The sequence below is a fragment of the Artemia franciscana genome, chromosome 15 (assembly GCF_032884065.1).
Source record: "Artemia franciscana chromosome 15, ASM3288406v1, whole genome shotgun sequence".
NCBI classification, from domain to species: domain Eukaryota; kingdom Metazoa; phylum Arthropoda; class Branchiopoda; order Anostraca; family Artemiidae; genus Artemia; species Artemia franciscana.
The window spans coordinates 28,056,416-28,082,014 of record NC_088877.1 but is presented as its reverse complement, the minus strand read 5'-3'; the positions used below and the strand labels follow the sequence as shown (position 1 = coordinate 28,082,014).

Genomic DNA, 25,599 nt, shown 5'->3' with positions numbered 1-25,599 from the left:
GGGACAAAGTAGACAGAGCCTCATAAAAGCTTTACACCCGCACCCTTGTGGTGTCAGTTTATGAAAATCGGGGGATTTGGGGGGGAGGGGGTATATATTTCACAAAATCTAGAGGAATGCAAATTTATCGTTTTTCAATTTCTCCCCAATGAAATTACTAGAAAAGGGTTTTTCAATGAAAACAAACTCCAAAAGAGGTATTTTCAAAATCTTGGGTGTGGGGCCAAAATATAGGGGGGGAGGGGCGTGCCCCCCAATTGACGACGCTGCAAATATTTCTCCTTCCCCTAGGTGAGATAGTATAAGGAATTTTGTCGTTTCATACGAAATTTTCCCAGATCCCATCCTGATTAGCTTTACGACATAAGCTGTTGCAGTAACCCATAAACCATTGCAGTAACCTAACCCATTAAATCTGCTCTGAGTAACACCCCTTTTTTGTTTTTAGTTTTGTCAGGTCTGATATCTTATTTAATGTTATTTGAGACGGCATCTTTAGGTAACATCTGTATTTCCTATTGCTTCAGGTAAAGGACAGAAAAGAAAATAACCAAAACATGGGTTGGTTTCTTCATTTGTTTCGCAACGCGGTACTTCGCGGTTTCAATGTTGAGACACAATTTTGAAATTGATACGTTATAACAGTTTAGCATATGAATTTACTATGCTCCTGGTCAGTCGAGGGATTTCATTGTCGTTAAAGCATGCTTTAAATTTTTTTTTTTTTTTTTTTGTTAAATTCAGATTTGAATATTTCATATTATTTCTATTTAATAGCGAACTAATCAATTCCGAAGGAAACAGGTTGTATAAGATCAAAATCGAATTTAAAAATAGCTTTTGCTTTTACTAATTACGAGAATTTCGCATTATCATAGAAAAAATGAAAAAACTCATGCCCTCCCTCGACTTCATTCCCTCTACCGCAATCTCTTACTTGTTTGGTTGTTCCCATCTAATTCTACATTCAAATGCCATTTTTTCCGAATTTAACCTCCTTGAAATATTGAAGCGCCGCCCACAAAAATTTAACCTTGATTGCATCCCTGAGACAAGTGCGAACTTAAATCTTTGCATCAAAACGTGACAACCAAATCTTAGTATGTAGTTGGCCATTCTTAATATTGCAAATTAAAAAAACTAGTAAGGTGACATGAATGAAATACTATATGATACTCTTCTTAGTTTTGAACTCCTTGAAGCTGACACACTCGTGAACACTGCTCCATCTCATCATGTTTAAAGTTCTGCTTTCGCCAACATAGAATAATTTCATAACTAATCTGGGCCGTCCTTTCTTTTACTTACCCCCTTGCAGAATACTTCGTTGAACTTTTTAGGATCACAGATTTTTCATCTTGAAACCATTTCTGAGCCGTGCTTGCAGCTCCTTCACAATACCTGTAGTGAGTCAAATTGAACCATTTGCTCAGAAGAAGTAGCGTTAGACACCCCGTTATTAGCAGTGTTTAAAATTGTTCTTAAACAGTTTCTCTGAAAAATTACATCTCTCTTTTTTTTTCGTTACTAATGCTGAAAATATATTATTTACAATGGACTGCTATAATTATTTGTTATTTCAGCGTTTCAGTCAGTTGAACTAGGATCTCGTTTTTTTTTAAAGAATTGCTGTAAAAGTAACTACTACCGTAAACTACTTGGTTTTTGCAGAGGGCAGTTATGATGAATTACCACTAATAGATTACCAGAGAATTAACGCTTCGAGAACTCTTGTGTATCTCTCATTCATATGCTCTGCAGGAAACATGCTTAGAGCCCATTCGCAATGACATTTTACTAATACCGACATTTAAATAGTGCTAAATTAGGCCCATCAGATTTTCCATAGAATGTTCGAATTGATGAAAAATTCTCATTGGCTCAAACTAGCGCTGATTAAATATTGATATTAGTAAAATTTCATTGTGAATAGGCCTTCAATGAGAAAGGTGTGAAATATTTTAGTATATTTTTGAAACAAGATGCAATTGCAAGTGACAGTAAAATGAGTATTCAGAATTGTGCTGAGAAAACTGAGGCCTTAATCTCAACCCCGAGAACGTTGTATATAAGTAATAATTCAGGATATGTAGCCAGGATGAAAAACCCCAATTCTATAAATGAACTTAAGTTAAGTCTTCTCTACAAAGATTTAATTCTTAAGTATCTATGATCAAAGTAAATAGTCTTTCTTAATGGTCTTCCAAAGCTCCTCATTTCGTCGTCTTTATTTTTATAAAAAACCGACGAGTGTTTATGTTTAGTTTTGCACCCACCCCTTTTCAAGTAGCCTTCATATATAATGACTTTGTTGGCTTAATTGATTCTAAAAGTTTTATTTATTTTATCTTATTCTTATTTAGTTTGATTCGAATTGTTTTCATTTGTTTTTTCAAGGGCTCCTGAGATTTTGACAAGGTCAGGTCACGGTAAAGCAGTTGACTGGTGGTCTCTGGGTGCTTTAATGTATGACATGCTCACTGGTGCTGTAAGTACTTTACCTTTCAATTCTGTTTTTTCTGTATACTTTCTTCTTTTTTTAATTTTCAGTAATTCCTATATGTTGAAGTATTGTTTGATCATTTTTTTGATAATGGAAATTTAGGAGGGGGTCATTTTTCAATATATAGAGGGGGGGGCAAAACATTTTCCAAGAAACACCACAAAAACATATTTTCAAATATCCAGAGGGGCAGAGTCCCCTCCCCCTCTCAGTTGATGCCACTGTGTAGTTGTACTTATATTATGATGGTTAGTTCGTGTAAATTAAAATTAGTATGAATCTTTTCGTTTCTTTTCTCTGTCGTTTGTTATATGGACTTGATTAAGTTGTGTAGGGAAGTTAGGTAATCGAAAGTATTTTTCTTGGCTGGTTATAGTTTCTTATTCTTCTATTGCAACGATCCGCGTTCAAAAATTCTGTCCCTGATTTATTTAAGTTTGAAACAGATACTTTATCCTAGCATATGTGGTACGTCTAGTCCATTTCCAGCTATCCAGTTGCTGGATTTTCAACAGAATGAGGGTATGCCACCGTCCACTATTCCTGAAATGAACCTATTGTATTACTAAAAGAACTCTGCGTTAGTAAGCGTTACCAAAAGCTATCCTTTTCTACTGGTTATTGATGAATTATTAACTTCGTTGTTTACTGTTGAACATATGCTTGCCATTTTTTCTAACGACATGGGATAGGCCGTTCAGCGACCAGTTTTTCACAAAAAAGATCGAAGTCATAAAGCTTATGAAGAGAAATAAAAACGGATAGGCTCCCAAAAATAATGCTAATAAAACAAGTTGACTTTTTCTGTGAGCCATATACGAGAAACGAACGTAGTTTCTCGACCAAACTTGATAGGCTGTCCTAATTATGCTTTTTTTGAACCAGAACTTAGCCTGATCTCTATGGGAGACCGGAGAGGGGGAGTTTTCATAAATTCATGTCATCAGCGTAGCTACAAAAAAGTGGTTGGTTCTCAACCACACTTTGTTGGAAGTCACAGCAAGTGGTCTAGTTATGCTTGTCAAGGATCTAGAGATTCTAAAGTGGTTGTCGTCCTAGCCGAGTGGTTAGCGCGCTGGATTTAGAATCCTTTGGAATCTTTGGGGTTCAATTCCTGGTATGGCCAGTTATTGGTTTGGGACAGGAAGTGCAACCACACATTGCACTTCCTGACTGGAGGCCCTTGAAACTGAAATCAACACTCCTAGTTTGAACTTTAAGGGTCTAGTGCTGTATCCTTTTTTTTAGATTCCAGACCCAAACATGGTCGGAGGTAAATGTAAATTTTCTAGTTGTGTTTTGCTTGGGGGGGGGGGGTTTCTTGTCCTTTCAACCTCTGTTGGACGGTGGTCTATAAATTCTTGTCATCGTGACTCCTATAAGAACAGGCTTTTGGATAGTAACCTAACTCTGTGCAAAGTAAGAGTTAGTGTCCAGGTCCTGATTTTGAGGGTTTAGACCGGATTCGACGTATGTGGGAGGAGTGTGTGGTTGAATTCTTGTCATTAGGACTTCTACCAAAAAGAATTATCTGAATTTAGCGATACTTAATGGATAATAAGACCTAATGTCTTGTTTATGCCTTTTAGGCATCAGGATCCAATTAGGACTATGTTGGGGAGGGGGGGCTCTCTAAATCCATTTTGATGAGTAGAATAGCCAGTTCAAAAAGGGTTGCCAGATCTCTGCTGAATGCAGTAAAAGTTCATGCCAAAATTAGGCATTTTGTAAACAGTTGTGCTGGGCCACTTTCAAATTCTGTTGGTAAAGGGTAAGTTTGTTTCATAAGTATCTTTACCAAAAGGGGAAATCAACTCCCACCCCAAAAATGGAAGGGAAGTACTTTGTGTGCTTCTCCTGCTAGTAGTTTTTTGTGTCTGGACTGGATGTGGTCCCTGTGGAGGGGAAGGTGTTCCTTAATTCTCGTACAACTACCAAATGGGTTTTCTGATCTCAATCAAACTTTGTGGAAAGTAAGAATAGACTAACATGCCTAGTTTTGCCTTTTGGTGGTCCATACCTGACCTGTGCTTTGTGGGAGAGGGCATCCCTTCATTCTTATCAGCATGACGTCCACCAGAACGGGTTTAAGTTTTATAGTGGGACCAACCCATACACTCTAGATAGAGAGGCTAAGGCCTCAAAGACCCACTGTCTCAACCCTCGCCCCCTCAAGAAACCACGAATAATCAAGTAATTTTTTAGATAACAGAGGTTGATCGTGAAAAAAAAGGGACGAATCGGGATTAATAAATTCATTGTAGCTGGGGCTTAGAAAAGTTACTCCGGTGTCCCTATTAAGGACAATTTGTTTACACGTATGTTTCTTGGTTTTAACTACCTCCCTGAAAAATTGCGTGAAATCTTTAACAGAGGCAATAATGGATGTGTTGTCAAACAAAAGGAAGTGGCGTGGGTTTATCAGTCAAATGCTGAGCCAAGGCGGAATCAAGATTCTAGGACTTTTGGCATGACTTTGTGCCTTTGTCGATTGAAAATTTGTGTTCTGACAACCTCTTTCCTTGCTATCTGTGGCTCCTTCCAGCGTAGAAACAACTACAAGAACAAGATATTGTACAACATAGTATCCAGCAAACTGATAGGATACTCCGCCATAGCAGAGCTACCACAAAAGAAAGAATAGCTAATAATTGAAATAGCCGAATGAAGTCGTTAAAAAATCTGTTTATGTTAATTATCGGTCAGCATAGATGTCTCTCAGAGGAGAAAGCCATAATTAAAAAGAGATTGGATTTGCGAAATAAAACTCAAGGATTTAGCCACTCCTCTTCACATAAGGAGGGTGATTAGTAGAAAATGCAAATATCCATCGTAATGTGTAGGCCTTTTCGTAAATTGAAAACTGCTAGGTTGAGAGACATTTTGAGCATCCAAACGCCTAAAAAGGCAATTTATGATTATCTTTTAGTTTTAAGGTGAATTGAAGATCAGAATCTTAAGTGTTCAGATATGTCAAGAAGGTGGTTGTCAAGTGACCCCTCTCCGTGATCCCACACAGAAATAAGGTCACCCACAAAGCAATTCTGCAAACAGTGCTTCAGAGGAAGTGTTTTAAGTAGAAGTCTGATTGAGAAAAGTGGAAAAAAAAGTAAAAGGCTAGTACCCATTGGCATACCAACAGTTTGTGTGAACAGTTGGTTATTGTGTTGAAAATAATAATAATGAAAATATTGCAAACGTGGACAAGGGCATAATGGTTTTGATATCTAACGTAGTCCATTTGGCTGATATTGCTTTAATGAGCGAGTTTTCATTTTTCTAACATCACACCAGGCGTACGTAGAAATAACATCGAAACTAGCCAAAATCGTGTCTTTTTTAATATTTAATTTTAATTTTTCGTAATCTCAATTTATAATTTTTCTTCATTATAGTAATTTTTCACAAGCTAAACTGAATTTTTATTGTATTAAATTTGTGTAGATGTATGGGGACAAAAAATTGTGGAGAACCATTTTCCCAATATGGCAGCTGGAGAGGAATAAGAATAATGGGTCTTACAGGAACTCCATTTTGAAGATATCCACCCTTTTTTTACTATATGAGCATTTTTTATGACTAAGAATGAAGGCTCAGATCAAAAAAAAAATGAGGGGTTTGGTGTTTTTTTTCCGACCAATAATGTCAAACTAAAAACGCCCGAAATGTTTATTTTTATTTGATGACCACTTTTAATTGTTGTATCCATCCCTTTTAAAATTGAATTTTAATTTATACATTTCCTGTTTTAGCCACCCTTCACTGCTGAAAACAGAAAAAAGACAATTGAGAAGATATTGAAAGGCAAGTTAAATCTGCCACCGTACCTGTCCCCCGATGCAAGAGATCTTATACGTAAATTGCTTAAAGTAAGTTTTTTATTATTAATAGTGGTTTTAAATGTTTTTCAGTTCTTTTTCTGCCAGAGAACTCTAATGATCTTTTTCTTCTCATCTTTTGTTTTAGTTCGACAGGTTTTCAGAAATTTGAGAGAACTGCACAAAAATATAATAACTCGACCATTATCACAAATAATTAACCATTAAAATAATTCACCATTATCACAAGTTTTGGCACTTCTGAAATGTCTTTATCTATATCCTAAAATGTAATTATTCTGGCGAGTTTCAGAGGGATAAAATAGTAAATAATTTAAGCTTTTGTATCATATAAAAAATAATACTGGAATCTGGAGATTGTACATGAAATAACAGGTAAAATTTCACTAATATTTGGGTCGAAAAAAAAAATTGGAAACTTGGTTGCATTACCCTATTTGATTTCGAGATATTTCGGTAAGAGCGGTTTTATATGGTCACTTCATCATTTTTATCCAAGGGCGTACATATTGCAGTTGGGCTGTAGACTGATTTGGCAGAATACTTTAATTGGTTAACTTCTGTAATTTCTGTAACCTAAACTTTTCCAACGCTTTACTTAAATTAATTAAAAACGGTTTTGACAAAACAAGTTTTCGTAAGAACAGTAAAGAGCTCCATTAAGCCAAAAATGAGCAGAAATAAAGTCAAATAATCTTCCAAGTGTAAAAAATACCATAAATCACCATTAATAAATAAATGAATCCCAAAACGAACAGAAATTACAATAAATAACCGAGTCAAACTCAAAACGAGCAAAAATCACCATGAATAGGGCCTAAACCCCCATGTCTTCTCAAGATCAGAACGTAATTTGAAATTTACTGAAAATAAACAGACAAATGAACGCGGATTTTCAGTTTAATTGGCATATACTCGTATTTATTCCTTAAAGTTATGATGATTTTACTGATTAAAGTAAAAAAGTGAAAACATTTAAAACGTATTTTGTTTTCAGTAAAGCGCAACTTATGTTCTGGTCTTGGGAAGCCATTGGGGTTATAAGCCGTACTCATGTTAGTTTTTGCCCCTTTTTTGCTTGATTCGACTATTTGTTGTAATTTCTGTTCTTTTTTAGTTTATCTTATTTATTACTGGTAATCTGTTGTATTTTTAGGCTTAAAAGATTATTTGACTTTATTTCTGCTCATTTTTGGCTCAATGGAACACTTTACTTTTCGTTGAAAAACTTCCTTTGTGGAAAAAGTTTTTTAAACTAATTTTTGTTCGTTTTTTATTGACATAGTCTTTTTCATGAAAAAAATAATATTTTATATATTTTCGGTGTTTTTATAAGAATCCATAATTTGGGTTGCTATTTGTATATTGGAGAAAATTTTTCAGCAATTTTTAATTTTGACACAAACAGTATTTTTTTAATCTAATTTCATAACTCCTGAAGTTGGCCTTAAAAATAAAACTTAGTGTCATTCCCAAAAGATTCTTTCTATGTTCTTTGACAACCTGAATACGCTTTTTTTTTATTTATTTAAATAGTAAGAGCATAAGTAGTAAAAGTAGTAGCCCCAAAAGTTTCAACTTAATACCCCCGGTCGTTCTCGATATATTGCTGAGGTGTCTTACTGGTAACCACAAACACAGTGCCTTCTGATTTAGTTTCAAGCAGCATTTAGTTTTAAAGCGTAATGGGTCAATTGCATAATTGTAGGGGGTTGACATGCCGAATATCCCTAAAGATATATTTGCTGGACCATTCTACTAGGATGAGCAAAATGGCTGGCTCAAAATTTGGCTGGACGCGTTCGGAAAATGATTGGGTTTGAGAGATGGGCTGCTTGCCCTTTAATCTCTGTTTACTCTTGAAAAGGGCACCAGAACTTTTAATTTTGAATGGAATTAGCTCCTTTAAATGTTACCCTTAAAGTCATTAGTTACAGTAACTGTGTGGTAGTAATAAAAGAATGCACATAGTGCCTTCTGGCTAGTTCAAAATCACCCACAACTCGCACTTAAAGGTCTAACTAAGTAAAATAAGTTGTTCTTAAGATATTGCTTTGTTACTTTTTGAAAGTCCAAATGCTCACCTTAATGCCCTTAGCCTGCGCAGTAGCAATAGTTATAGTAACATTAGTAGCAGTATGCACATAGCACCTTTGGTTTCCCTTCAACACACGCTGAAAGTTTCAGCTTAATACCATCAACCGTTCTTGAAGCATTTTTGATGCGTCCGCTTGACAACCTTTGTGGGCATAGTGTGCTTCAAATTATTTCAATACAGTTTCTATATATCCCAAGTTTTTCGTCGTAATACCCTTTGTTTCAAAAGCAGTAGTAATAGTAGCAGTAGAATTAATAGTAGTTGCCTAAGCTTTAGTGGCAGTAGTAGTAATAATAGTAACAGCAGTAGTAGTATGAGTAGATGCAGTAGCATTAGGATGGAAATATTTTCTTCTGGTTAGTTCAACATCCCTCACAACAAGCCCTGTTAGTTTCAAATTCACACACCAAACTGTTCCTAAGACATTGCTGTTACACCCTTTTGAAAACCTGCATACAGACGACATACCGGAACTTTCAACAATGCTGAACAAAATAGCCCTCTTAAAATGTCGATCGGAGGTATTTTGTAAAATGATAGGGTTGGGGAGGGGGATATCGCACTCCATTTACTTTTGACTCTTAAAAAGAACACTAAAATTTCCGATTTCCAATCAAATGAGCTCCACCCGATCCAAAGTTTATGCGAACACCCGTTCCATAAAAACCTTATATGCCCCGGGGCATAACTTACAAATCTTGCCAGTTTGGGGAATTGATGGGCATCGGGGGGGGGGGGGGGGGCTTGTTGCCCCCTAATGACTTTTGACTATTAAAAAGTACACTGACCATTACAGTTTCCAATCGAATGAGGCTTTGTCGAAGTTTCTACGACAACAAATGACCATCCCAAAATTTCATCGAAGACATTTCGGGAAAAAACGAGATGGAGAGGGTATCCGCCCCCCGATCTCTTTGAATCTTAAAAAGGGCGCTAGAACTTCTGATTATGAATCAAATTATCCCCCTCTGAAGTCCACATGACCACTCTTTCCATAAAACCCTGAGTCCTATATGCCTCAGGGCATGATTTTCAACCCTTACCCTGAGGGCTGTGAAGGAGTTGTCATCCTTAAAGGCATAATTTCTGGACCTTTTAACTATGCTGAACAAAATGGCTACCTCAAAGTTTTATTGGATTTGTTTGGGGAAACGGTAGGCGTGGGAGGGGGTTGGTTGCCCTCCAGTCACTTTCGACTATTAATTACGGCAAAAGTCCTTCCGATTTTCGATCGAATAAGAAGCCCTTTTCAAAATTTCCACGTCAACTCCTTCGATACGAAGTGCCCTGGTCTAAAAAAAAAGTAAATAATACATTTTGCCCACATCGCATTTTACTTCGACAGCACTATTACACTGCCTTTGATTACATGACATTTAATTGAATATTATTGAAATATTTGTAGGAAAAGGATTATTGTTCTGAAAATAGGTTAAGATGATTTCACCCTTCCCCCCCCCAAAAAAAAAAAACAAACTGATATGACGTTTGTGCTTCGAGTGGTTAGCACGCTAGACTTGAAGACCCTTTGTCTGTGAGGAGAGGGGATCGAGGCCTGGTGTCTTTGGCTATTTGGTCTGGAACTAGGGTCAGTATTGTGACTGTAAGCTCAGTTAAAATCGACATAACTATTAATGGGGATCTGAATAAACCTGGGGAAGGTAAAAAGGAAGGCTGTACGAAAACAGGATATCTGGCCCCCAACCCCATTTCACTTCCTGGCTGATGGGCCATGAAACAGAGATCAGAACTGCCGGTAGGGACTGTAAAGTACAATGCCGTGTTCTTTACCTTATTTTCGCATAATACTACGCGAAACCTAAGGGGATTCCTTTCGTAGTGTAATATTTTTCTTTTGTGTCGAATTAAGCATATTGTGAGAATCTGAGTAAGGAATTGCTGAAAATTTCTAGTTTTGTAGTCGTTGATTTTACTTGACAGTTTTCCCCTTAGTGATTGCTTGCATCAGAATGACATATGCCTAATTGGGGCTTAGGAAATAAATAAAGTTATGTCATAGGTTGCCCAGTTTATTTGTGTGTATTTTTTTGGGGGCGGGGGGTGTAGATTTTGTTTCAGAAATTCTTTATCACTTTTCAATTTTTGGGAAAAAGTTGGATTTGTGGAAAAAAAGATGACTTTAGACTATTTTATGCGTGCTGATAATTCTTTTTATAAATGAGTATTTCTATAGTTATTGTAAGTCTATCCTGTTTTGTCTTTGTTTGGGATAGAGTTGAAACATTCAGATCCTTCTGGTGGAGGGCGGTGGTTTAAGCGCCTTTGGGTTTTGCGTTTCGGGCAGAGGACATCTATTCTCTGATCCTCGCAATAGAACATAGGCCACGGTTTTTTTATGGCACTTGATATTAACCAAGTGACATATAGCGATCGCAAATTCTGTCGGTCTGTCTGTCTGTCCCAGTTTTGCTACTTTAGGCACTTCCAGGTAAGCTAGGACGATGAAATTTAGCAGGCGTATCAGGAGCCAGACTAGGTTAAATTAGAAATAGTCATTTCCCTGATTCGACCATCTGGGGGGAGGGGACGGTTAAATCGGAAAAATTAGAAAAAAGGAGGTATTTTTAACTTACGAACGGGAGATCGGATCTTAATGAAATTTGATGTTGGGAAGGATATCGTGTCTCAGAGCTCTTATTTTAAAACCTGACCGGATCAGGTGACATTGGGGGGAGTTGGGGTGGGGAACCTAAAATCTTGGGAAACGCTTAGAGGCGAGGGATCGGAATGAAACTTGGTGGAAAAAAATAAGTACAAGTCGTAGATACGTGATTGACATAACCAGAACGGATCCGCTCTCTTTGGGGCAGTTGGGGGGGAGGGTTAATTCTGAAAATGAGGTATTTTTAACTTAAGAAGGAGCGATCGGATCTTATTGAAATTTGATGTTTCGAAGGATATAGTGTCTCAGAGCTCTTATTTTAAGTCCCGACCGTACCCGGTGGCATTGGGGGGAGTTAGGGGGAGAGCCTAAAATCTTGGAAAACGCTTAGAGCCGAGGGATCGGGATGAAACTTGGTGGGAAAAATAATCGCAAGTCCTAAATACGTGATTGACATAACCGCAACGGATCCACTCTTTTTGGGGGAGTTGGGGAGAGGGTTAATTCTGAAAAATTATAAAAATGAGGTATTTTTAACTTATGAAGGAGTAATCAGATCTTAATGAAATTTGATGTTTGGAAGGAAATATTGTCTCAGAGCTCTTGTTTTAAATCCCAACTGGATCTGGTGAAATTGGGGGGAGTTGGGGGGGGGGCCTAAAATTTTGGAAAACGCTTAGAGTGGAGGGATCGGGATGAAACTTGGTTGGAAAAATAATATGTGATTGACATAACCGGAATGGATCCGCTCTCTTTGGGGGAGTTGGGGGGGGTGGGGTAATTCTAGAACATAAAAAAGGAGATATTTTTAACTTACAAAGAAATGATCGGATCTTTATGAAATTTTATATTTAGAAGGACCTCGTAACTCGGGTCTCTTATTTTAAATCTCGACTGGATCTTGTGTCATTGGGGGGGGCGGAAATCTTGGAAAACGCTGAAAGCGGAGAGATCAGGATGAAACTTGGTGGGAAGAATAAGCACTTGGAATAAGTCGAAGACAAGTTACTCACATAACCGGACGGTATCCGCTCTCTTTGGTAGAGTTGGGGGGGGGAGGAGTAATTCGGAAAAATTAGAAAAAATGAGGTATTTTAACTTACCAACGGGTGATCAGATCTTGGAGGGGGAAACCGGAGATCTTTGAAAACGCTTAGAGTGGAGAGATCGAGATGAAACTTGATGGGAAGAATAAGCTCAAGCTATAGATACGTGACTGGCATAATTGTTCTCTATGGGGGAGCTGCGGGTTGTTAATTAGGAAAAATTGAGATATTTTTAACTTAAGAACGGGTGACCGGATCTTAATGAAATTTGATATTTAGAAGGAACTCATGTCTCAGAGCTCTTATTTCAAATGCCGACCAGATCTGTTGAGATTGGGGGAAGTTGGAGGGGAAATCGGAAATCTTGTAAAACGCTTATAAATGTCGTAGATTCGTGATTGACGTAACCGGACTGGATCCACTCTCTTTGGGGGAGTTAGGGGTATGGGATTCAGTGCTTTGGCGAGTTTGGTGCTTCTGGACGTGCTAGGACGATGAAAATTGGTAGGTGTGTCAGGGAGCTGCACAAATTGACTTGATAAAGTCGTTTTCCCTGATTCGGCCATCTGGGGGGCTGAAGGATTCATAAAATTTTGCTAGAGCTCATGCATATGAGCTTTTGGCTCTTCCAACCTCGTCACAAGTGCCATATGAGCTCTTAGCTCTTGTTTTTCTTGTGTCTCCCGTTTGACAGACTTCGCCGCTAGTTTATAATAAGAATAAAGCAACTAAAAATAATTGCCTGGGAAAATTGCTGCTGGTGCTGAACCCAAGATTCCCCTGTGAATTGTCGGATCTCTCAACCGTGGATCAACAGGCACGCCTACCGATCTTTCCATAGCTTATAATTATACCGTTCTGTACATATCAAATAACTTGAAATTTCAAGTTATCTTATTTGTAAAAGTGAAGTAGCTAGTAAGGACATTGACAGGAGGAATCCTCCTGTGCCATTACTGCTGCATAGGGCGTCTACCCAACGTCTTTCTTATAGGGACAATTAGCAAGGTTGTCACCCAACCTTGTTGTGGCGGAAATCGAACCTCGGGCCTCGTATTGCCATGCAGAGCATCAATCCACTGTGCTACAACAAGGTTATGGAAGGGAGATAGCCGGCGGTTAATCTGTTCACATGAACTGAATTTCATTTTCTTCTCAGAAATATATAGAGCTGATTACAGAAAATCCTAGATTTACAATGAACCAGCATTTGAAAAACATCTTGAACTAACCGATGATAACGAAATGAACCAGCATTTGAAAAACATCTTGAACTAACCGATGATAACGAAAACAATAATGTAGATTTTCCAACATACAGATAGGACTGAAAACAAGACATCTACAAGAAAAATTGTAAAAGTGGAAATTGACTCCACTGAACAAATGCGGATACAAAGCATATATTTGCTGTTATAACTATGCATGTATAATGTGCATTTTTTTTTTTATTGTTGTTATGCTTGAGTGTGGAGCAAGTCAGCTAAATCGACTGTTAGAATTATATGAGGCATTCAGTGACTAACTTTCATTTATGCGTGGGAGGGGGAAGGGCTAATTCTTATATTTAGGTAGTTTCATTGTCAATGTACCATCAGTCAAACGCTTTGATACTAGCAAGTGAAAGAGTGTGACGAGTATGCTGAATTGATCTGACCTATTTGACTAGCTTAATTGATGTATCTCACACTTATTCTAGAGTCAATGTTAGATATTCTAGAGTCAATGTTAGATAATGACACAATTTCATTTAGTAAAGTCACTGGTATTTAATTTGTTGTTGTCCAGAATACAAAATCTATTCTTTGTTTCAGAGGACAGTAAACCAACGTTTAGGATCTGGTCCAGAAGATGGTGAATCGTTGAAAGATCACCCTTTCTTCAGACTCGTGAATTGGAATGACGTCCTTATGAGAAGAGTTGATCCACCTTTCAAGCCAGCTTTGGTGAGCCCTTTTTTCTTATTTTTCATAACACCTTTATTTATTATCGGGGACAACCAGTTTCAGCTCAGAGCAGCTACTCAACTCTCATACAAATACCAACAAATACCCACTCTGTTGTGTGTTGATTTGAATGTATTGGGTTAATCGGAGACAATCGCAAAAACCTCTGTGTAATAGACAATAAGGACTAAAGACAGAAATACTAAAATTGTTCTATATTTGCAATTCTATGCTTGAAGGAGGTGATCGTCCTTAGCTCCCCATGACATTGGCCAGAAGACTCTACCACCAGTATCCTTCAGTAAAAATTGTGGTCTAAAAAATTTTGTTTCTGTTTTGACCCCCTCCCCCTTCGTAAGGATAATCTTCGGTCAAAAATACGGGTGTCATTAACCTTCGAAATATATTGAGACATCTTGAACTGCCCTCACTAATCTTTTGTACTCACTCATCTTTTTAATAATATGCTTATCTTTTGACCGCTCATTGCCTGGCCGGATAGAAAGTATTCCTAAAAATTAATTAAGATAAATTAAATTTGTCGAAATATTCGTATCTCTTTTGGAGAGCTACACGTGGAAGCTCCAGGTGCAATTTGCGAACAGTGTGCTTCAGAATCCAACCACAGGAAAATTGTTTTTTATCTATCATTTTAATTTAGACTTTGGACCCCCTTACCTAGTCTGACAAGGAATGCCCTTCTTTCCCCTTCTTTTTTTATCTATGGTTTGGTATGAAAACACGTTCATTATTGCTATTTGTGCTTTCACCTTCTTATTCTCCGTCCTGTCTTGTTCAATGATGTTATTATTTGTCTATTTATGTCAATTTATGTCATTATTTTCTTTCCACTTGTTTTACTTTTTTCTTTTCTGTTTTCTTTTTTTTTTACCTGCTTGTTCCTTGTTTTTTTTTCTGGGATTTTTTTTCTTTATAGATAGTGATTTTTGTTTTATTAAATGTGTTTCCATCCTTTTTTTTTTGTGGTAGCCCCACCAACCTCTAGAGGTAGGAATGATGTGCATCTCTGAATGTACAAAGGTACTGTATTTAAAAACCTTACTTTTTATTTTAGACATCCGAAGATGACGTATCGCAGTTTGACACTCGATTTACAAAGCAGACTCCTGTGGACTCCCCTGATGAATCAACATTAAGCGAAAGTGCAAATCTTGTCTTCCAGGTAAGCTTTCTCCCAAATCCTTTGAATACTTACTATCCAGTAGCTTAGAACCAGAAGTCACTTTTTTTTCAAGCAGTTGATTGACTCAATGAGGAATGACACTTACAAATTACAATCAAATAAGTAATTCTGTAATAACAAATTACAATACTTGCATACAAATTTTTATACGAATTCGGCTCAGCCGGGCTTCTGATAGCTATTTATTGAAATAAACATTATCTTGTCTGATAAAACACACTGAAGCACAATATTCGTGTTTGAACAAAACTGTAAAAGAAAAGTCTTTTTCTATCGCTTGAGGTTCAGTTCAAGAAAAGGTGTATTGTATCGCCGTTAAACAATTCTATTGTCTGTCTTGGGGAGTTTTTTCATATGACATGTGAACTACTGGGTTTGAACCCCTCACCCTCCCAAAAATGTGTCAGAATCTATAAAACCTAGTAACAAAAATACATCTAAACAAATTTTGATGTTTTTATAAAAAAAAAATTGTAACCCCCTCCAAAAAGGAAAAACCCAGGATACGCCCTTGCTATAAAAATGCTGATATGTCCCCCCAAATATTATTTTCAGTATTATGTACGAATACCCTTTGATTTTACTGCCCGTATTGGTGGTGTCTCATTTGATGATCCATGTTGTTGATTTTCACCAATTGTGAAATTGTGATATGACTCATATCTTGGTCTCTTATTGTCTCTGTTTTTACCCTCGTCAATCTTAAAGAGTACAGTTTGACTATTTTACTGTTATCAGGTGTAAGTTATACATTTCTAAATTTTTTAGACCTAAAAAGAAGAAAAACATATTTTGTTATCCTAGTGTGTTTTTTTTAAGGAGGTTTGCCCATCTATTTATAGTCTTTTTTATACGTGTTATTCTCCTGCGATTCGCGAAATCATTTTTTGTGGTGTCATAATATTTCAAAACAATATGTTTAATTTCTTAGCAAACTAGCCTCAAGCATGAATCTCACATTTTGTACTATCACAAAGAAACAGGATGTAACCTAAAATATACCTATGTCTACAATAAACTGTCTGGATTTGTGAATATCTATATGCTAAACTACTCAAGCATAGAAACGTGAAATATTTTCGCAATAATCTTAGAACTTTGTCATTGTTGTGGCTGCACATGTTTAAAAGAAAGCACAAAACTCTTCTTAAATGACGTTATATGGTATATTTGTGAGATTCGAGCAGAAGGGGGTGAAACAAAAATTGCTAGAAGAAAAGCAAATGATACAAGCTTGTCTATATATACTTATAAGATTACGCTTTTGTTGTGTCTGTCCGTTTTTTTAGTACATACATAGATATGCTAATACTAGCTTCTAGGGGTTTTTGGCGCTTCATCCGCTCGCTTTGATCAGGTACTCGGGCCTTCTGCTTTCGCATCACCTAATCATTGCGTCAGCCAATCTATACTAGCTAGAAATCGGCAAGTTTCGCCAAATCATTAGGAACTATGGGATTTACTGCAAGGCATATAGTGAAGTTATGTGAAAAAAAATTACTCTCTTTAATAAATCCGTCTCTTAAGGATGAGAAATTGATATAAGTGTGACGTAAGTAAGAAAGAAGATGGAAATGCCTTTCCATCGTACAAGAACAAAATAATTCCAAGAAATGAGGTCTTTTTTGCCAAGACAGTGACACCCCACCTTTTATATCGTATAGGAACAAAACAATTCCTAGAAATGAGGCCTTTTTTTGTCATGAAAGTGATATCCCACGTTTTATTTGCGAATAATTAGGCTTTCTTACCAACAGCCGTTTCACTGAAAAGCGAATGTCATTTTTTGTCGCGTCATTTTTAATTGAAACCAGTTTATTTGGTGGTTTCTGCTTGATTTTTTTTCCCTAAAAATCTATCAATAATCTATTTTCCTAAAATTGATGACAAAAAGAAAAGTAGAGAAAATTTTACTGAGAATAAAATCATGATTTCTATATTCAGCATTAAAAGTGAAACCGAAATTCTTTTCAATTAGTTTTTGCTTCTTTCATAATGATTTGTCATGAAACCTCCATAATACTACCTCTATTAAACTTTGCTAGCGTTTCAACTCCTCAGTCGCAAATCCGATTAGTTCAATTTTCTTATTTTCTTTTTTGGTAGCATTCTTTAAAAAGAATAGTATATGGAAGCAGCGTCAACCCCATCCATCTAGAGAGACTTAAATTGGCCAATACCTAGTTTATACGATGTAATCCCCCTTTGAGCATGCAGGGTTGTTTTTTTTAAGGTATCAAGCAAGTGACACTTTCGAGCTAACTTAAGTTGGCTATTACATGGATATATGGTATGTTGAGGAAGTAAATTTCTAGGTTAACCACCCCCTTCGAAGCTTCAGACTTGCACGCATCTATGATTTTAACCAAGATTTTTGTATTTCAGGGTTTTACATATGTAGCACCATCAGTTCTAGAAGACGTTAATAGACCGCATGTAATTAAAGCCCGGTCCCCCAGGAAGCCCACTTTTCATTTAACTCGAATGAACTCGCAGCCTTTTTCTCCTCGTCAGACTACCTATCAACATTTTCCTTGTTTCAACAGCGCCACACGCAGTAGTGTTGACATTGGAGATACAATGGACACAGGAATGCCATCTATTGTAAATAATGCTACTACGGATTTTCAACAGCAGCGCTTTATGCCCATGCTATGACTTGTGTGATTAATAATTAGGGATAATTTTGTAGGAAATAAATTTTGAATCCTCTTCCTGCTTTGGTGATCAAATTGATGCCTTTTTGAAGAGGATGACAACGGTTTGATTGACCTGGTTAAGCAAGAATTAGTTGTTCCTTTTTTTAAATTAAAAGTTTGATCACGATTTGAATTAAGGATTATTGACTTTGAGTTGGTCAGTCATATTAAAAAACTTGAGCAGACAGTCATTTGAAAAATCTTCACTGCTGTTAGTATTTAGTAGTAATATACATCAACCATAGACTTTTAAAGAGCAATAATTTATGTTATAGATTAAGTCTTGGATACAGATTACGACTTGAGTGAACATAGATATTTCCTAATACCCATGCTATAAATTATGAACACCAGCTAATTATTTATATAAACTTTCAAATGAAAAATTGGATATATAATAGCCGAAATTTTGTCTTGTTAAGAAATAATCTTCAAATTAAATCCGTATTCATCTATTACAGATACAGATCACACCATCGTGATCAGAATTATTTAACATAGTAAGTTTTTTCATGTTCTTTTTAATTAGTATCACAGATTCCTATTGTTGCTTTACCTGTCTTAGTGCCTATCATCTCTCTCTCCCCTCTCAGTAGAAATTCCTTGACTTCCCCCCCCCCCCCAAAAAAAAGAAAATGCAGGAGAAAAAACTGTTCGTGTAATTACTGTCCTACGACCCTAAGAAAATAATCATCCAAAGAATACGGCACTTTATTTTACATTATACAAATTCAATAGTTAATGGGAATGAGTAAGGTTGGCCGATTTTTTTACACTAGTTACTTCATTGTTTGTTGCTTGATTTAATATTCAAAATGCCTGGTTACCAACCGTTGTATGGTAACACCATCTACGATGTTACAAGAATTTTTTTCCCTTAGATTGCTTGCTATTGTGTATAAATTTATGTATGTAGATGCTATGAATTGTGTTGCAGTTATATTTTTGAAGGGCTGTTAATGCTGGCTACTTTTATTCGTTCTTTTTGAATTGAAATAAATACTGATTTTTTGGAATTTTTGTAAGATCCTGCCTGAAAGGACGTGACTTAAATTTAGTTCACACTCAAACAGCATTTTGTGATCTTAGTAATTATGAGCTGAAGGTATAATTGAATTTGGCCATCAATTGCGTCAAGACACTTTCCATTTGAATTTTTTTAGTGGATTTAAAAAAATGTATGTTAAGTATTACACTGTTTTGCACTATATATGATGTATTCTTAACCTCTCAAGGTGGGGGGAGGCAGGAGTCTTCCTAACCACTTGTTCTGGGAACACTTCTAGACATTACCCTTGGGGCAACATTTTCGACTTCGTGTTAAAAATGTTAACTTTAAAAATTTGTAGCAGTTACGTCTTTGAAGCATGGATTGTTAAGTCAAGTACTTTTTTTCTTTCTTTGCTTTACCAGACTGAGTCCCTAATAGACTAAATTTTTATAAAAGTAAACATTATAGGCTTAACTGAAATGACTTTAGCAGCATTAGCTCTACACAACTTTTGATGCTAGTATAGAATTTAACTGCAATTATTTAAGTTTAAGAATTGTTTTTCTTACTTTTACTTGGTGTATTATTAGATTAAAGTTGGCTCATATTGTATTTATTTGAAAAGTCGGGGAATTTGTGAGAAACAGCTGCGGTTTCTGTGTATGTCTCATCCATTACATGCATATAATTGAAAAGGAACAACAGCATTGCTTTCTGTATTTAGCTTTAGTTAGATAAAATAATAGGTGTCGAGTATACTCATAGCCAGTTAGTGGTGTGACAATATGACAATTGCGTCAGCCTGGTGATTAAATTGTTGGGTTATTGATGTATGGTTCAATTGAATGAATCTGAGAGTTTTTCAAAGGATCCATTATGGTGCCACCAGTTATTGACTAGTTAGTCCAAGGGGCAACGTATTAAGGATCAATAAAATAAGAAATGACGGCCAATATTTAATTTTAAATCAAAGCTCATGAGAGAATGTTATGCAACTAGTAGCTGGCTTAAGTCTAGTAAATTTTCCCAGAAGCAGATACTCAAGTTTCACAGAAGAATCCTACTATTTATAAAAGTTCTCATTATAAGATTTGGCTGAAATTTCATATAAACTCCGCTATTCATGAGGTGTTAGATTTTACTCTTTATATTTCTAAGCTTAATGTCCAATTTGGTAGGGATTTTGAATTATTAAAAGATTCCAAATAACAGTCAAATTAAGCAATGATTTGTTTATGGGTCGTTTTGGAGCCGAATCGTTAAATTCTAGTTTTTAAATTTTGTATCTTAGTGTCTCTTAGATGGCCCCAATATCAACACTCAAAAATGTCAAAAATATTATGTGAATTGAGTATTTAAATATTTCGTAAATAAAATTCGAATTACGCTATCTAAGCCCAAACCGCGTGCAATATCATTGATTGTAAATGATTGCAATTGATTTTCGTCACTGGCGTTCAAGGAAAAGCAGTTTCTTTGTAATAAAATGGTCTTCGTGGCTGTCAGTGACAAAAATCGATTCCAATAACATGTTTTGAACGCAGATCCAATGTATTTCAACACATTTCCACTCTCAACACACATAAGAAAACATAGAGTAAGTCTGAAAAGTGAATTGACCAGATCATCAATACATTACAATTAGCTACGTGAGTTCTTTGTCTATCTTCCTTAATGTTTTAATGAAGTCCATTTGACCCCTATGTCGCTCATATAAAAGAGAGGAAAAACAGTTTGATTATACGAGATTTGAGATGGTACTTTAAAATATTTTGATAATTTTCTGGTCGGCGACACAATCTGATAAGATTTAGAAATAAATAGTTTTTTTTCTTAGTTTACGCATAGTCATTTTTTTATATATTGCATGTTTTTACAATGGAAATGGCCTCGAACGATGTCTTATTGCTATTAGGATGCACTATCTAGTTTCTGTCCTGTAACTAACCCTATCTAGTTTATCCCCTTTTCTGACTGAATACTATAATAACACATTTCTTAATTCATTAAATTCAAAAAATCTCTTTTTAATAAACTGTCAGAGTTAATCCCATTTTGAGACCACGATAAATACTAAATCTCTTGGAATTCTATCAACGCAGTTGTAACTGATATCACTAGGAGGAACCATCCCCACGAAATCAGGCAAACTGTGTTATTATCGTACAGATGATTGGTAAAAATTGTAACTAGTAATGTATAATCTTTATCACTTTTCTGCTTGTTGTTTTATGGAATTAAACAAATGTTTCAAGCAATTGACTCATTTGGTACATTGGAAATGTGTGAAACCCTTAATCTGAATAAAATATGACAATTAATTTTAAAAAGTAGTCAAAAAATCTTAGACTAATTTCGTTAATCTTTTAATCGAACATTTCTCGCCCCAGCTGTGTATACCAGTTCCCCTGGTTGCACTTGTGATTGCAAGTCTTTGATTGCAATAGGAAGGCAACAATTTGTGCTTACTAAATTGATCTATTTTATTAACCTTGGTATGTTGGATGAAGTGAATGAGATTATGCTGGGTGGCCAGAGTGCCTTACTAGAGATAGTTTCTAAATTGATAATGGCACAAAATTATTCTTGTATTTGTGTATTTGTAGGAGGGTGATTTTTATTGTTTGCCCGTACAACTGTCAATAAAGTTAAAAATAAAATTATAATCAATGGACAAGTGTTTACTTAATTTAGGTGAAGACCCAAGAGTATTGCTAGATGGAAAAAGCAAAATAAAAGCTATTCAAGGCTGGTAAACATGAGTTCGAAATATTTCTATAGAGTTATACCAGAAATATTTACTAATTTCTTTTATGTACTCAAACTGTGTATTAGACTTGCGAAACAGTATTTAATGTTTTTTTTATGTTTCGTCAAATAACTAGTGATATAAACGTTGACAGCATAATATAAAAGAATGGTATTTGAATCATGTATTAAAAGAAGTGAAAAAGGGTTATTTTTGGTAAAACATAGTCATGATTTCTTCTCGTTTTAAGTAATTGAATATATGAAAAGAGTGGGGACTTAGGCATTTTCGGAAATATTATTTCTATCTCTTTATTTTAAGATTGCTCTAAAAATGCCTCCTTAAAGGCTGCACCAATGAGTATAAGGGGCTTTGAGTCTTTGGCTACTTTGTTTGGCCCAAAACTGTTACATAATTGCAATTTTTAGGTACTTTAAACTACAGGAGATCTTAAAGTCAGCTAGCCTACTTAGCCTGCCAAGATTTTCCCAAGTAACCTAAGCCTACTTAGCCTACCAAGATTTTCCCAAGCTAACTAACTTAAGCCTACTTAGCCATCCAAGATTTTCTCAATCTAACCTGAGCCTACTTTGCGACGACTGGATTTTAGACTTGAAATAATTCTTGAAAAGAAATATTGCTGTCCAATTATCAATTGCAGAGAAATTTCATCTTTAGCCCCATTGCATTGTAGATTAAACATATCAAATACCAAAGTTTCTTTACAAGTTTTTACTATTGTGGTGCTACTAGTTTTTAATTCCAGACTAGTTTAATTCCTAGTTTAGTTTAATATTTCTAGTTTTCTTCCCATGTAAAATCGCGTAAGATCTAACGCTTATCTTTCATTCTCTTTAGGATGTACTCGCTACACTAAGGAAACTAACTAAGGAAATGTATATATACAACACCTCTATACCTATAAAAAGGTATATAGGTCTGCAGAAACCATAAAATTTGCTTAACTTAATAACTATTTTAATATATTCTCTTAACATAAGTACAAATGGGTTTGTAAAAAGAGCAGGGGGGGAGGTCGTAGAATTTTTGCAATGGCTGGGGATGGGGTCAAAATAAAAATACATTTTTAGTGCATTATTTTAAATCTTTCTAGGGGGATTCTTCACACAAGCCTTTCTATCCTTTTAAAACCCTCTTAATGAGCAGTCATTCCCGAATGACTGCCACGCTAGACTTGCAATCCTTTTCCCGTGCAGACAGGGATTCGAATCTCAGTCATTTGGTTTGGAACAGGGGTCAGTGGCGTGACTAAGCTCAGCCAGAGTCAACCCAACTCTAAATGGATACCTGGAGAAATCTAGGGAAGGTAAACAGGAAAAGTGTGTGAAAGCTAAGGATGACCAACCCTCATTGCACTTCCCGGCTGAAGGGCCACGAAGCGGAGATCAGGCCCGCGGGTTGGGCCAATGCCGTTTTCTTTACTTACTTATTTCTTAATATATCTGATGTAGTTGGATTGTTCTTAAGCTGCATCAATTCAACAATAAGAAAACGGCTAGCTGGCTGTTAGGAGCCGGTTTGTAACTGGAATCAAAAGATTATGTGTTGTAAGCTGTTTGGGAAGTTTCAAAATGCTTTGATTAATGTTTTATTTACCCAAGCCAAATTAATCAAACATTTGAAAAACTATATGTTCTATCACTATCTTAGCTCTATGACTATCTACCTTGGTTCTACTGCCCTAGCAATGACGCAAGGATGGATAATAGATAGACATGTCTATTAACAAATGAACTAACCTCCTTTTTATACAATCCTAATAAGGGGGGAATTAATGCCAGGTTTGCTTCTCACTAAATTGGACTATCTGTCTTTTTCTACAATTAGCTATGACTTGATGCCCACAACTATTCCATTTTAAGTCAATTTTAAGAAGATTTGAATTTACCTAACAAATATAATAATACACGAGGAACATTTGAACATTGGTTCTTTTTGTAGGTACATCGTATATGTGATTACCCACAAATGAAAACTTTCCATTAGGGAGTTGCGGACTTTCTCCTCTTCTGAGTTTTTTTTTTTTTTTTGAGGACTCTTACCTCCAATTAAGATAACAGAATCTGTAATAAATTTGTCTGTTCTACATCCAGCCCCAACTGTTGTTCTCTAAAAAATACATCGCCAATTTTATCCTGATCTGTTTACCTAATTCTGTTAAACCCCTTCCCTTTGTTTTACTAGAATTCGGCCGTTACTATTTGCTAACTGAATGTCTAGGACAGAATCCTTCCCCATTTTTTTTTACTCTAATTGGTTAGAAGCGTGTTCTTCATGGGGTATTGTAAGCTAGTCCCTGCGGAAGATTAGTTGAGCCTCTGATCTAATGCTATGTACAGTACTCAGACACCTGAAAAAAGAATGCTTTTTGAGCTCAGAATCACCCTGATAATGAGATAATCACGAAGTGGTGGTGTGGTTTTAGTTAGAGGGGCTTCAAACTAATGAACAGACACATATTGGGGCTTCCCAAGTGCCCAGGACCCAGAATATCAAACAGATCCCTAATCTTGCGAAAATCTTCAGACATATAGCATCCACCAAATCTTCTTCATTGGTGTTAAATTAAGAATCTTATTGGAATTTTCGTTATACTTTTTTAAACAGAAATACTCGGCAAAAAAAAAATCTGCATAGAACAACCTGTTCTTTGAATGCGTAAGACACATGGCTTCTGAGAAATAAGAGAGATGAATACCGGACACTGCCTATATAGTCATTACTCACTTCCCATGCTCTTGGAAGAATTTTGAATTAGGATAGAGGGATTGCCAGAAATGATTCTGCAGCTAAATTAGGGTCTTATAATGTGTCTTTAAGCCACTACCTAGACTCCTCTACTTCTGATGTTTGGAAAAGACTGGGTTCGAAATTTATAAAGAAAGCCTATCTCAGAATAGAGATCGAGTCGCAGGAAGGGTCTTGCCCTTCCCCTTCCTAGTCGTAGAAAGGATCAACAATCCAAAATCAGAGGAATTTCCCTAAGTTGAGAAAAAACAAATATTTACAGAGTAGAAAGATCTTTCTTCAAAAAAAATCTTTACCGTTAGGGACTTTACAATTTGGGTGAGGTTGGACATAGGAGCTTGAAAGCTCATCATGGGACCCAATTTGATCCGTCCACAGATGTTTCATTCACCTAGCAAAAGAGCTTACCGAGTTGGCAAAAAGCCAATCTCCTGCACTTTCAACAACACACTTAGATGTAACCTTAGATTAAAATCGTAAATTGTTAAGCAACGACCAAGGCTCATTATCTTCAGAGAAAAAGCGGATAACCCCTCAAATATTAGATCTTCACCATTTTTTTTTTTTTTTGTGTACTTAGTATTAAAAAGCATGACGAAACCGGTTTAGGTCTGAGGATAAGCTTCTTAGAGATCATGTAATGGTGGATTAATATAGAGCATGGTGTTAAATATTTATAAAAGCAGAAACCAAATTGTATTTTTCTCCTAGATTTTTAGTCAATAATTTTTGAAAAATCTATCTGGAAATTCCAAATTATAAGTTTTTTCATATTGGTATATCCAAAAATAAAATCTGAATTGGGTTAGTATCTATAGAACCAACCGATATAACACGCGGAATTCAGTTGTGCATTAGGATTTATTTTGCGTGAGAAAAGAGGATATTGAATATATTTTGGAAAAACAGAAACTCCTAAGCACCTTGAGAACTAAATCGGATATTGGAGAATAGTAGAAAATCTATAAAGCTTACTTCCTTCAACAGCGTCTACTTCAAATCTGATTTTTACAAAACAAGTCAAACCCATATACCCTAACATATATTTTCCTACGTTAAAACGACGTAGTTTTGAAATTGTTTAAACAACTAGATAGTCTATCCTTATAGTCTATCACAACCGAGGGGAAAA

General features: G+C 36.0%; 1 protein-coding gene across 1 annotated transcript in view; it reads left to right on the top strand.

The window, feature by feature from the left end:
• The window catches only part of LOC136036282 (ribosomal protein S6 kinase beta-1-like), a 60,654-nt gene extending 39,028 nt beyond the window's left edge, over positions 1 to 21,626 (top strand). The window contains exons 7-11 of the mRNA XM_065718427.1: positions 2,398 to 2,488; positions 6,256 to 6,372; positions 13,924 to 14,055; positions 15,131 to 15,238; positions 17,645 to 21,626. Coding sequence (XP_065574499.1) covers positions 2,398 to 2,488; positions 6,256 to 6,372; positions 13,924 to 14,055; positions 15,131 to 15,238; positions 17,645 to 17,917 — 721 coding nt within the window. The 3' untranslated portion in view covers positions 17,918 to 21,626. The remainder of the gene's footprint in view (positions 1 to 2,397; positions 2,489 to 6,255; positions 6,373 to 13,923; positions 14,056 to 15,130; positions 15,239 to 17,644) is intronic.
• Positions 21,627 to 25,599: the final 3,973 nt, after the last annotated feature.